Below are 14797 nucleotides of genomic sequence, written 5' to 3'. Positions count from 1 at the left end.
ATGGAAGGAGCAGGAAGTACTTAGAACCCACACAATCAGGAAAGCCACAGCGTATGCCTTTACGTTCAATTGGCTGCCATGTTTGGCGGCAAGTGATGGGACACCATTTGGAAACAAGACAAAGAGCATGAGCATATTATGGGATACTAAATCTAGTGTGTATCAAGTGTCTTAGTGAGTATACACAAACATTTTAGCATCTTAATGAAGAGTAAGACAGTTACATGGAATGGATGAGTTAAACCCTGTATGCTGGCTATCAATGACTTATGGGTCACATCCCTTTACTGTGCTAACCTTGACAAGTTTCACCCAGCCATTTCTGTCTTTCCTGCTTTACCCCTGGTCTCTGGGCTGTACTTCACAGTGCATCCATATCTCTGTCTGTTGCGGATAGGTCTTAATATCTCAAATACGCATTAAGGCTTTGGGATAGGGTCAAGTATCTTATAGTGAAATATCACTGTCTCTCCCAGTGTGAAAAACCTCCTATTAGATGCAAGGTAAGTACTTAGCACCTGGTGGTTGACCAATTTGTCTTTTTAGAGTTGAATGGCTAATAAAACGTTTTATGCAGCAATTCCTCAACTAATAGAATATGCACAATTCTTCCTGGCACCTGCTGGGCACTTCTGGGAGACGCTGAAATCATTCATCAATTTTCTCCTTTATGTGTTATTCAATTAGTTTGTCTAGGGTGTAATCTAGAGAGAGTATCAATCAGAAGCATAATGGTGAATTGTATGCAAGCTCTTTCCATGCTAACGGCCTGCGTCTGGGTCTCACAGAAAAGGCTCTTGTCCAGGTAAGTGCTAGACTCTCCAGTCACACACACACACACACACACACACACACACACACACACACACACACACACACACACACACACAAACGCTGGCTTTAAGGCGAATGCAATACGGTGGACCCAGACTTACTCAGTGCTACTGTTCTCTGTAGCTCAGTGATGAATCTGAAATCAATTTGGTGATGTACTTAGTGGAAAAAATGAAATTGTTACTATAGTTAGAGAAGAGACATAGACATAGCCCATCATGCCTTCTTTCGGATTGAATAGTCTGCACTTCACGCTTAGGTGCACAGAATTTCTGGTTTATTGACTTTTACAAAGCATATATTTAATTCTTAACACTTGAGTGCAACTAAGCTATTTGGATATAATTATATTTAAGTTAGAATGAAAATACCATTTACATATATTTCTTATAATTCATAGCATGCTATCATACAATAATGACCTTTAATTTTATCCATTAGGCTACCATGGCAAGTTAATGAGTTATCAATAGCATTTAGTCAAATATCCTAACTGCACATGACATTCTTTGGAACAGGTTTGTGGAAATAAGTAACATTAATTATTATAATTTTTAAAAAGACAGGGTCTCAAGGTAGCCCAGGCAACCTTCCAAATTGTTATGCAGCAGACAATGAACTTGAAATTCTGACCCTCCTGCTTTTGCCCATGAGAGCTGGGATTTACAGGCTTGCGTCACCCGCCATGCTTGGTTAATGCTGCCTGAGCATCGGACCCAGGCCCTCATGTATGCTAAGCGAGCACTCTATCAACTTTGTTTGCCTATGCAATACACACATGGGCAAAGATCAAATCAAACACAATGAAATCTATTAAGAGACTTAAGATTTCACACTGTATGCAATCTATAATAAAAGCATCATTGGGCATATCTCTTGACTAAGTTAGCATTAAGCAATATGTTAGTGGAATCTTTAAAAAATATTTGTATTAAACATTACAGTGGACATTTGTGAATTCAGTGTGATGCATGCACCCTTCAGAGATGCCCATTTTCATCACTGGGCCCAAATACTAACCTTGTGCATCAGTAACCTTATGTTAGTCCTCTGTTCTTTAAGGATTTTACCTATTCCTCTAACATACGCAGATTTTTTTTCACACTGCTATTCATCCCATAGATTAGATTCTACTTAATGATGAAATAGTAGGGTTTACACTGTCCATTAAGAGAATAATTCCAGACAACTTAGAAGTAATTGTACATTTACTAACAAATGTTATTTATTGATACTTTCAAGGGTTCTTGGACAGAGGGAACAAAACATACCACTAAGAGTTATTTTTTCCTTTTTTAATCACCAAGAAAAAAAAGTCCACATACACACATCTCTCTCTCTCTAAAACAGTCCTTTCTTCCCCAGAGAGGCAACATTCCTTAAAATGGAGATTAATGAGCAATTAATGGCTCAGACTTAACTCAATATTGCAAATGTGCTAGTATAATATCTTGATAAATATAAGAATTTTGAGAGGCCAAAATTAAAGACTTTGATGTGTGTAAGATCAATAGACGTGACTTATCACTATTTAATATCAGTTTTAAAATTTAAATGCCGTGTTCCAGTGAAAAAAAGTTTACTGCACAGAAAAATTGACATTCCAAGAAAGGGCCCAGACAAAAGAAACAAACTTTATATTAAAGCGCTGTTAAGAGGTCAATACTTACGCAGCGACCTCCTCCTTCGACAGGCCTTTGATATTCTGTTCCACGTAATGATCTATGTCATCCTTCTCTTTGATCAGCTGAGCCCTAAATGGAGTAGAAAGAAATAATAAAGTACCGTCTGACCAAGCTGAAAAGGTTTCAAGTGCGCAAAACGCTGCCGGGGGAGAAGGCACGTTTGGTAGATGGTGGTGTCGGTGGTGGTGAGCGTTCTGCTGTAGCTATAGCCTTAAGTAGTTCGAAATAACTCCAAACACCAGGAAGGAGACAGGAAGAGTAGATCTGGTGAATAAGGGGAGGTAGATTGGCATGTTGCAGCAGACCACATGCTGGATGGAGTCTTGCTGTTTTCCCTCAGAGCTGACATAGCCTTCCATGGCCATGCTCATGGGTTTTGCAGTATTACTTTTGCTATTTTCTTTGGTATGGGACCTCGAGTCGAGAACAACTGTTTGATTCAAATGTTTTAAACATGTTTGATCCAAACATTATCAGATTTTGCCGTGGAATTCTGTTCGAAAAGGTTTACTTATTTTTTTCCCATTTGTTTCGGTTTCATTTTTCAGACGAGTCTCGTTCTGCAGCCCCCCACCCCCACCCCGTGCAGCCTTGTTACCCTGCTGCCTTCACCTCCTGAGCACCCACCGATTACCGGTGTGCCCCATCACGCCCACTAAAAACTTGCTTGTGCTTTTTACCCTTAAATCACACATAAATCTCCAGTTACTGGGATTGGAGCTGCAAAAATTTTTTAAAGACTTTATTGAGAAATGTGTTCATATTAACATCCTTTTATAATGTCACCTGTATTTGTAAAAATAAAACTCCCAAAACCCTGTTTGTATGACACCAAACATCCCTAAATAATCATACTTAAATAATGCTTATTAAAGAATGTTTGTAAAACAACTTTTCAAAAATAGTAATAATAAAAATGTTTTCCTTAATAAGATTCCTTTCAAAAGTCCATCTGCTCTTCGGGAAGTGACAATCAGCTGTGCTTAATGCTCACTTTGAAAAGGATATTTGATCTTAACCACTGTGAAAGGCCAGACAGAACAAGCTTTTCAGATTTTCTAAATATTTCAAAAATTAAAGAACATATACATGTCCGTGTGCACAAATCATGCACTTATTAAAAGATTTCTCAGCTAAGAATATTCGTGTTGACTTGGTTATGCATTTCCTCTGGCCCAGGGGCTTTAGTCTTTCTGAGAAATACTAAAAATGAGAGACGAGACCAAATAAGTCTTGTAATAATTTGATCATTATGCTTTACAAGAACTGACACAAATGCACAAAAAGAAAATAGCCAAACATACATATGCAAATCATTTCTAGTCATAAGCAGTATGCATATTTCTAAAAGTCAATACACTGACAAAATGGCAACTTCAAAGTATCTCAGTATCTGTTAATATGCAGAAACATATTTCTTGTTCTGGATTTTGGGACAACTCCAGTGGCTTGGTAGTCATTTGTCAGCAGCAGCACTGTGGAGTGGATTCTCATATCCCATTGTCATTTCATGAGCTAACTCTTGCCTGCCAATCTACCCTACTAAGACCATAGCCCTGCAAAACAAAGTCAGTCAGCACTTGAGACTTTGAGAGCTAAAAGCCACATAGGGTTCTATCTTAAAGCTTCTGCTTTATCCTCTTCTCTGTGTCAATTTTATAGCATCTTGAAACTGTAGAAAATATGAAATAATTACATAGGATATAAAACACTTAAACGACCACCAGCTTGGAAAATAAATATATTAGTTATACTTGAGGGAGGCTCAGGAAACCTTTCAAAACAAGGAATTAGAATATCTGACTATAAAAAAAAAAAAAGAATATCTGACTATAAAGATGTTAATATTTCTTTTTATTACACAGTTTTACCCTGCAGGAAGAGATGCAAGAAGCAAGCACACATACCTTGGGATTGGTCCCGTAGAGCATGGCAGCTTCTGCCGGGCTAAGACTGCAAGCCTCGTATGAGTCACGGGAAGCGGGGGGAAGGTGGTCATTGGGGACTGCAAAATATAAGCAATATTGGCTTTTTTTAAAGGGGTAAATATTCAAAGACTCATTGAAGACAAGACATCATTAGCAAAGTACTGTGTGTTGTCTGAGATGCACGTGTCTATCCTCTACTGCTGTATCCCTCGTCTCTTCTACTGTCTGCCTTTTAGACAACTGTCTGGACCTCTACTCCACACTGGTATAAGAGAAAATGCATGAAGTGCATCAACGGTTCAACCTTGTTAGTAGTTCTGTTGAGGGGAGATAGTTGCGAGGCAAGAAGGAAGTCTCTGAACAGCTGTGGGTTTCCAGGATTCGTGCTTTGCATTCCTGTTACAACCAATGATTTAAAAATAGGCCATCCTTTGCTATTTTCTAGACAATACTCACAAATAAAGGATTCCGTTATAATGACAGATGCTAGGAACGATCTCAGTACGGAGACAGCTTCCTCGAGGAGACAGACAGCTAAAACACGTGAGGTAGGAAATCACTTCAACTTTCCCTCTCACACCTTAGATGTGTCCAGAATTTGAACAGGGTGTAAAAGAAGTAGATTTATTTTGAACCTTAATGACTGGGACGTCTTCTGTGTGCTCAGAAGCTCAGGTAACACAACCAGGGATGGGGCTTATCTTTCCACTCATTTATCTGGTGGTATGGACTATCAGCTGGGATCCTAAGCAGAGCTGTCATCCAGAGCCACACACGTGTAGTGTGGTCATAGACCTTGGGGTTTCTCCTTGCATAGGAGCCTCAGGATTTCTTGGAGCCAACACAGGTCTCCAAAGGCAAGTACCTCAGTGAAATGTTGAGAGAAGCCCTCTTAGGTCAGGGCCTACCATCCACACAGCACCTCTTCCTGTACTAACAAGTCTGACCAGATACGGGGCATGTGAATATGGAGCCATCTACCTTAGGGAGGCTGCCATAGTCATGTGTTAAGAAGAGGATGCTCAGTGGGAGAGATGTTAGCAGTCTTCTGATCCTGGTATCCTGGGGGCCTCCAGTAGAAAGGGTATCCACTGTGACAAGGCTGTCAGATGCGGAAGAGTCCACCTACTACTTAGTAGAGAGACATTAAAAGGGCCAAATGCTCCTGGGGCCATCACTGCTGTGTGCACTAGCTTTGACTCCCACTCTGTTATCAGCTGCCTGAAAGGCTGCTTCTAAGTTTCAAATCACTCGCAACTGGCATTTTAAACCTGTGTGATCTGTAGTAAATTCACCAGCTTGGACCCTGAATACCCAACATTATTTATTGAGCTACTATTTTGTAATGGGCATCGACTTAGGTGCTAAAGACACAACATACAACAACAACAGCAACAACAACAACAACAACAAAGACAAAGACCTCTGACTTCATGGAGTTTCCATTATGGGAGTGGATATTGAGAAAAGTAGACAGTAGTTACATAAGCAAAATAAACAGGACAGCATATGGTGATAAAAAAAAAAGATGTCGTAGGTAAAATACAACACAAATGCTAAGCAATAGGGGGCTGGGGGTGGGGAAAATAAGATGAGAGGCAGTGAAGTTAAAAGCAGCGAGGTAGAGTCTTGAAGCTGTTGTAGAAACTCTTATCCTTTCCCTGACTGACATGAAAGTTGGCATGGGTACTCTTTCTACTGTAGGGCCTTCGCATTCCAGGGCCCACCCTACTTCCTTTGGGAAGACACAATCTTGGCTTCAATTTGAAAAGTTTACCCTGGCTTCTCCTGAGGTTACATCACACAGAAAGGAACGCCAGGATGCAGAGGCCTCTGTGAAATTTGTCAGGGGAGGTAGGTGGGAGGAAATAGAGCTGGGAGATGCAGTCAGACCTAAGACAGAGAGAGCCATTCACAGACAGTGCAGACCTAAGACAGAGCCATCCATAGACAGTGTAGACCCAAGACAGAGCCATCCACAGAGAGTGCAGATCCAAGACAGAGCTATCTCCAGACAGTGCAGACCTACAACAGAGCCATCTCCAGACAGTGCAGACCTAAGACAGAGCCATCCACAGACAGTGCAGACCCAAGACAGAGCCATCCACAGACAGTGCAGACCTAAGACAGAGCCATCCACAGACAGTGTAGACCTAAGACAGAGCCATCCGTAGACAGTGCAGACCCAAGACAGAGCCATCCACAGACAGTGTAGACCCAAGACAGAGCCATCCATGACAGTGCAGATCCAGGACAGAGAGAGCCATCTCCAGACAGTGCAGACCTAAGACAGAGCCATCCACAGACAGTGCAGACCCAAGACAGAGCCATCCACAGACAGTGCAGACCTAAGACAGAGCCATCCACAGACAGTGCAGACCCAAGACAGAGAGAGCCATCTCCAGACAGTGCAGACCTAAGACAGAGCCATCCACAGACAGTGCAGACCCAAGACAGAGAGAGCCATCTCCAGACAGTGCAGACCTAAGACAGAGCCATCCACAGACAGTGCAGACCCAAGACAGAGAGAGCCATCTCCAGACAGTGCAGACCTAAGACAGAGCCATCCACAGACAGTGCAGACCCAAGACAGAGAGAGCCATCTCCAGACAGTGCAGACCTAAGACAGAGCCATCTCCAGACAGTGCAGACCCAAGACAGAGCCATCCACAGACAGTGCAGGATTGCAATATCACAGCGCGATGGGACCGGTGTTGAGGTGGGGGATACACTAAACCTTGAGTGGAAATCTTGTGAAAGTCTGTGTTGATAGGGTTGGTCTCATGTTTCTAAAAGAGATTATGGCACTTTTTTGCATAATTAAAGAGATAATTTAAACACAGATTAGCAACTTATTTTTGATACACTAGAATCCTATTACCCTGTTTATGCAGACACGATGAACTACATGAATCATAAAGCAACTTACTCTATGCATTTATAGCCTGTGTGTAGCTACGCAGTTAAAGCACACAGTCTAAAAAGAAAGCACTGTTTTTTTTTTTGTTTTTTTGTTTTTTTTTTTTCTGCAGAATAAGCTCAGAAGTGGGTGGCATTATGAGGGATAACTTTGTAATGCAACGACTTAAGTATCTTATATTTTTTTGGATGTGAGCCTAGGCCTTAATGGCTGAGCCATTTCTCCAGCCCAACTTAACTCTCTGTTAATTTTAAAAGATCTGATTTTCCCCCCGATCAGACGTTATATCAACCAGTTCATTTATCTGGATGCCCAGAATGTATTCAAAGTGTTCAGCATAAAATGCGTTAAGAAGTTTTGAGCAACAGAGAACAAGCCTCATGGATGTGCGTGAAGGAACACCAAAAGACGCCCCAAAGCAGTTTCCAGAAGCTTACTCCAGAATCCATGAAGCCTGCATTCCAGAGAATTTGGTGTCACAGAATACGTTTGAGTGAACTCAGTTGTAATCCCCCACCTAGTGCCCCTAACGGGCTTCTAAGGGCAACGGAGTCAACTACAGCTACCACGCCCTCCACTCAGCACATCCCGTGTCCCATGAATGAATACATCCTGGGGCCCCATTCTGCTTTCCAGGGCATTATGGGATGGGTACTGGATCCAGGGAATCTGCACAGTTACAGAGGCCTTGAAAAGATTCACCAAGAAGCTCTTCAAACACTAGGCAGGTGCAGCTGTGTGCAGGTAGATGGGCCAGTGTCCAGAAGCTGCTGCATTGCCAAGCACACCCCAGCAAGGGTCTTAGAACCTCGCCAGCCCTCAAAGTGGGCCTTCCAGTTACACAACACCAGGTGGGTTAGCTGATTTTTTTTTTTTATCCAGAAAATGTAAGTATATAAGGAAATCGAATGCAGATGAGATACATGGGAAAGAATGTGCTTCTTTGTCACACAGATCAACTGCGATTTTTTTTCAAAATCTAAGTCGTTTCCTACCATTAAAGTTTCAGCTGCCAGTTCCTTCATTTTGCTCTCCTCTGATCTGAGAACATGAGCAGCAGGAACACCTTTACTCTTAAATTTAGTTTAATGTAAGCATTGCAAGCCCTGCTGGCAAGCCTCAAGGCACAAACTCTCAATGAGGGGTGGCCAGAGCTGAATTATAAAGTGGGGGAAAAGTTATTAACTGCATGCTGGAAAACTGTCACTCAACCCATCCTCACTGGAAAGCTGAAGCTAAGCGTTAGGGTGGGTGTCTAGCAGGCTTGCCCCCTGTTCTGAAGCCAATATGTGGCCACCACTTCATCTATTTATACGCTAAAGAGTGTATAGGTTGAGTTATAAGCTTCATATGGGACTTGAAATATACTTAGTATTCACCCAATTATTTCCCCAAGAAACTGTCCTCCCTTTCACGCTTTATAAGGTTGGTTTTATGTATATTTTTATTAAAGCAGGGTGTAGCTTCATTCTCACAAGTAACAACAGCTGAGGAGAGTGGAAGTAGTGTGAGTGTAAGTGTGTGTGTGTGTGTGTGTGTGTGTGTGCCAGTATGTGTAGGGACCTATCATTTTTGGTCTGTGTGTAGAGTGCTTAAAGCCTCCTGTGTGCTGTTAACACGACCTGAGTCACTTTGCCATCATTCCCAGCCCTTGGTGTTCTAATGTCAACTCAGCAACGAAGATTTCAGTCCATTCCTGCTGTGCACTACCTGACCTAGGTCAGCAGCAAAAATGGAAGCCACCCCCAACTTCTTGGCCATGAGGGTCTACCCTGACCCATTCCCACAGAAGAAAGTTGCAGGAAGGCATTCGCTCAGGTGAGGGAGAAAGAGGGCACCCCTCAGGGAGAAAGAGGGCACCCCTCAGGCTGGCACCAGAATGTGCTTAGTCCCTGGAACTCAGGCCGGAGCATCGTGCTAGGAGGACCCAGGGCCGTTTACCCTCCCCTCCAGTGCCATCGACCGGGCAGTGCTACATGTGGCACCACAGGGGCTGAGCTGAAGATCAAAAGGTTGCCGGAAGCCATTCCACAGTTGGTATTCAGAAAAGGTTTGGCACATTCTTTGATCTGCTGGTTGGCACTTCCAGCAGCTGTGGTTACAGCCTTGGAGTTTGGCCCCCACATACAAAGACAATGAGAATCAGAATCAGAGGATAAAAGTTTGAGGGTTCTGGGTCAGGATGAGTATGTCCCATAGCCCCAAGTGAAACTCTTCAAAGAATAGCCCTTCTGTCCACAACCCCTTGACATGTCTCCAACAGGGACCACAGAGGAGGACAGATGACTGTGTCGTCTGCAGAGGCAGTTTAGAGAGGGATTGTGTCTTAATGACTGTATTTCCAGGCCCAATAATTGTACAGTCAAACCTGAGATGACAGAAATAAAGCCAACAAACCCAGCAAACAAATTTATTATGTATCACCAAGAGAACTCAAAATAAATACAACTTTCCCACCAATGACACAAAGTAATTCTTAAGATTTGGAACTTCATGTGGGGTGGGGGGCGTGGTGGCACATGCCTTTAATCTCAGCAATTGGATGTAGAGGCAAACAGATCTCTGTGAGTGTGAGGCCTGCCTGGTCTACAAAGCAAGTCCACGACAGCCAAGGCTACACAGAGAGACTCTGTTTCTAAAAACAAAACAAACAAACAAACAAAAAAAGATTTGGAACTTCTTAATCTAAGAATTCTTTAGCTACAAAAGGTAAAGGAAACTACAGGATACATTTCATAAATTATACTCCTTACAAGAGTGAAAGACAAGTTCACAGAAATAAGTTTGAAAACGTGGACACTCCTAGCATGTTGTGGTGGACAACTGGATAGGTTATGAAGGAGCTAGCAACCACACATCTCCCACCACCTGACACATATGAGTGAGTCAATCAAAACACGAAGCAGGGAAAGCCCTGGAAGGCAGGACATAGTTCAACCAACCTAACATTTGCAGATAACTCATTGCTCTGAGCTCTCAGGAGCCAGTCTTCTAAAAAAATCAGTAAGCAAAGTGCAACAGAAGACTCACTCACACCAGTAGGTAAGAAAAAGTACTATGTACCGAGCATATATTTAAATGAACTAAAAAGTGAAACCTCCCAATTAGATTCTATGAAACCATTCACTAATTCAACAAAATGTCCCTCAAGCGCCTGTGTGTGTCCACACAGTCCAACTGAAATGTGGTTCAGGAGAGGCAGTGCTTTTCTCCTACATCTGTGAGACTAGCTGTGTTTAATGGCAGCCGACAAAGGAGAATGCCCCCCTTTCTTTCTGAGCACCTCTGAGCACCTGCCTAGATCTGTTCTTTTTTTTTTTTTCTTAGCGGACCAGGTGGTCTCGGTCCAAGAAGAGCGCCTTCTGCTCCTCTAGGGAGAGGGTTGACTCTGGGAGACAACCTTTCCTTTCCTTCCGGAAGCTGGGAGCCCAGGAATGGAAGAAGGGGGTCCTGGGAAGAAAGAGCAGCCTACTCTCCTGTCCTGAGCCTTGCCCCACAAACCTGAGAAAACTGGCTCTGGGATTGTGACTCTGTGTCTCTTGACTTAGGTCCGGCAGTCAGTGGGTGCTAGGCGCCTGCCGGCCTTCTCTTCCTGGTGGCCTGGCTGGGTGCAGACAGGGACGCCGAAAGCGTCTCCCGGGAAACAGAGGGGAGTGGAGGGACCGACGAGGGGGCGGAGTTAGGCTAAAATAGGCTTTGGGATTGGACAGCTCCAAGACTTTTCGCGTATGGGGGCAGTGCTTGAAGCGAGGGCGGAGGGGGGCGGTGTCTTGTTGATGAATGGGCGTGGCCTGCAGGAGAGTCTGGATCCTCAAACGGACTAGCTAGAGAAATTCCCTCAGATCAATGGCCTTTTGGGTTTGAGAATGAGCCTGAGTTGCTTCCTTTAGGACACCTCTTTTTCTCAAGTATTTTTCAGTATTTCTCTTTTGTCCACGAGATTGATGGAACACCCACAGATTGGCATCCAAGATCCGCATGAACCCGATCTAACTACACGTTGAAATAACCCAACCACTGTCTTCTTCCTCAACTTCCGGGGTGTCACATCCACAGAGATGACTGCCAAACCTGTCTCTAGAAAGATAACTGGACTTTGTGTTGTAATCAGTTAAAAAGTCTAAGGTCTCTTAGAATTACTCTGTGTTTATTTATTCTCATTTCTGAAGCTCGGCAGTTTGATTTTTTTTCCCTAACGGGTCATCCTCTTTAACTTTAGCCTGCGGTTCTGTCTTTTCTGCCGCTTGTACGTACTGACAAGGGAGCCTTCTTGCTCCTTCTCTCATAAAGAGAATGGGGCCAGAGCTTATTGGTTCTCGCATAGCCAGCACTCACCACGTCACTTTAATGTCATTTTACCAATCATGTATTGATTCTATCTAAAGGATAGGCATACGAGTGTAATCACATTTTCACCCCCACATTTGCTTTTCTGTAACAAATCACTGCATTGTTTCCACCAATTAAGTTTGGACCGTGCGTTCAGCTGATCACTGTGACTACCTATAGCCAGCACCGCCTCTGTCCACACCGGGAGGGCCTAATCTGTGCTCATGAATCCATTTTACAGCTTTCAGAACCACCTTAATGTAACTCCATTTGACCCATGTGATTTCTCTCCCAGACTCTGCTCTCTGCTGCTTTCTTCACGGGAGATTTGTGAGTTCTATGGACTGTCTTTTCACAGGTAAACACCTCTTGGTCTAAAAAACTCAGTTCTACATGTCTGGATTTATTCCCTCAGATTGCTGTCCCTAACTCACTGGAAATCATATGATTCATCCTTCTACTGAGCTTGAGGTTATCTAGAGGAAAAAACGTGCTGGGCATGGTGGCACACACATCTAATGCCAGCACTTGGGAGGCAGAAGAGATGGATCTCTGTGAGTTCGAGAGTTCGAGGCCAGCCTGATCTACAAAGAGAATTCCAGGACAGCCAGGGCTATTACACAGAGAAACTGTGTCTTAGGGAGAGAGAGAGAGAGAGAGAGAGAGAGAGAGAGAGAGAGAGAGAGAGAGAGAGAGAGAGACAGAGAGACAGAGAGAGAGAGACAGAGAGAGACAGAGAGACAGAGACAGAGAGAGAGACAGAGACAGAGAGAGAGACAGAGAGAGACAGAGAGAGAGAGAGAGAGAGACAGAGAGAGACAGAGGGAGAGAGAGAACTTTGCAAATGATAGAAAACTCACACTGACTTAATTGAAAATAAGGAGGAGCCGATTTCTTCCACGAGAAGGTGCTGACATCAGCTGTTCTAAGGATTTGGGTGCTTCTGAAAGCACTGAGACTTGAGGACAAGCCTATCTTTATCCACACAAAATTCATCTCTCTTTATGCCTCCACTTACAGATGTCTTTATTCTGTGAGGAGCCCATCTTCCCTGAAAGTGTGAGCTTCGATGTCTTTCCCCTCTCTTGTCTAATTTCCTGTAATAGCACAGAGGATGGGGCCTGGGTCTGTTATGTATCCATGTAGGTTTTGAATTAATTGAAGGAATGGCAGGAAAGACAGAAGTTCCTCCTGTTGCTCACCCAGAATTCCAAGGGACACGGGGAGCAGATGCGAAGGACCCCTGGAAGCTGTTACTGACCCACTACATCCAGTGTCATCTCATCTTTGCTCTGGAGATGGGTACTTAGGATATGTCAAAACTCTCCCCAGATGCAAACTCTAATCCTCCAGTGGGTATCACTACATCCTAGCCAGTCCCTGTAATAGATCACAATGCGTTTTTGACACCCCACTCATCCATTCAAACAGGAAAACTTTCCTGAATCCTTGTTTAGTTCAGATGTTTTACTGAATGTGTCTCCTTGCAACACTGAAGAAAAACATTCTAGGCAATTTGAGTTCTTTCAGGGCTCACATTGTCCTTCTTTTCCCTACAGCCATTGGCAAAGTGTAGATCCTTGACACTTAGAAAGTCTCCTCTTTCACCTTTGCTCATCCCAGCACTTGTGATGAGACCCCAAAGCTCGTTCCCTTGCCCCTCCTTTGTATGTGATCTCCACAGAAGATCCACATTGTCAATGGCAATCACACATCCCATGGCCAAAAACCATTAGAGCCACTTGGGCATTATACTCCGAACTGTCACCAGGCAGCTTTCCTTGGGCTCTGCTCCATGCTATGGTCACAGCAGAACTGGGCTGAAAGGATGAGAAGGGACGGAAACTGCCCACTGACTTCAAAGGCTTCATCTCTCACGTTCCATTGGCCACAGCTCATGTGGTCCTGCTCAACTCTAGGAAACGAGGAAAACGCCACCTCACTCTGTCTTACAAAGAGAACCAACCACCATGAATGACAGGTCCTGGTAACTATTTCCAGTGGCAGCTCATGTAGCCGAAGCGTGCCCGCCATCCTCCTGAGCGCTGGGTGGATTGGCATGCTTTACCAGAGCTGGCTACTCCTCCTTATGCTCTTCGTTTAGACATGTCCTTAGGTTCTTGAGGGAGAACACTCCACTCCAGTTAACTTCCTATATCCTTCCTCCCTCACATTTAGATTACTGTAAGCTATTACTTATAAAATATTTTCCATTTTAATGCTTTCTTCCTCTATGATTCTGTTTATTGACAGTGCGCTCTCTGACTTGAATTCTTTAACCACTGACAAATACGTTTTTTCACTTTTATTGTTTTTACTATTTTGTTATATTATTTGTAAAGTTTTCGAAACTAGCATTTGTCAGTCCCTTATTGATGCTTTTGTATATGGAAAGAATTATATGGTTAGTATTTGAGAGCTCTCTTATGTTGTTCCTTTAGATTTTTTTAAAATGTTATCTCCCTCCCCCCTGTGTGTGTGTGTGTGTGTGTGTGTGTGTGTGTGTGTGTGTGTGTGTGTGCGTGTGCGTGTAGAGGTCAGGGAACAACTCAGGTTGTCCTTGGTTCCATCTTCTCCCATTCAGTAGGGCCCAAGGATCAAACTAGGTTACCCAGGCTCTGAGGCAGTTGGCCTTGGCTGACCTGCTGACCGTCTTGCTGGCTCAGGACAGCCTTCTAGCCAGAGGTGCTGGGAACCACCGCACTCTGGACATGCTAAACACACATACCACTGAGCTCTGCTTTTAATAGATTACTTTTATTAACAGAATCTCTTCTCAATTACCACTAAACACCTCAGATATTTTTAGGCTGTAATTGTTTTCCATACATTGTATTTGTTTTCAGGAAATTTTCTTCTGCTTAATGCTGACATTTTTGCATAGCTTATTATCTTTGGCCTTGACAGTGCTTATCAGTGGGTTCAGCTGCCAGTAACAGAAATCAACCATAAGAGATCTGAAACAATAGCCCACTGTTCCCAGCCTCCGTTTTCCAGCCTAACTGGACATGGAATCCGTTCTCATGGTAGTCATCCACAATCTAGCATCTGCGTTTTACCTGAGGGATGCGCACACACTAGAATCATGGCACATTCACCCC

The 14797-nt window shown here is 43.5% G+C and overlaps 1 protein-coding gene across 1 annotated transcript in view; it reads right to left on the bottom strand.

Moving 5' to 3' along the window:
* The window catches only part of Ttc29 (tetratricopeptide repeat domain 29), a 188607-nt gene extending 177647 nt beyond the window's left edge, over nt 1-10960 (bottom strand). The window contains exons 1-3 of the mRNA XM_051168685.1: nt 10869-10960; nt 4427-4524; nt 2505-2588 (exon numbers count right to left, since the gene is read on the bottom strand). Of these exons, the coding sequence (XP_051024642.1) occupies nt 2505-2588; nt 4427-4518 (176 nt within the window). The 5' untranslated portion in view covers nt 4519-4524; nt 10869-10960. The remainder of the gene's footprint in view (nt 1-2504; nt 2589-4426; nt 4525-10868) is intronic.
* Between the last annotated feature and the right edge of the window lie 3837 nt (nt 10961-14797).

The sequence above is a fragment of the Acomys russatus genome, chromosome 26 (assembly GCF_903995435.1).
Source record: "Acomys russatus chromosome 26, mAcoRus1.1, whole genome shotgun sequence".
NCBI lineage: Eukaryota > Metazoa > Chordata > Mammalia > Rodentia > Muridae > Acomys > Acomys russatus.
The sequence above is the reverse complement of the archived record's forward strand: the minus strand, read 5'-3'. Positions and strand labels throughout refer to the sequence as shown.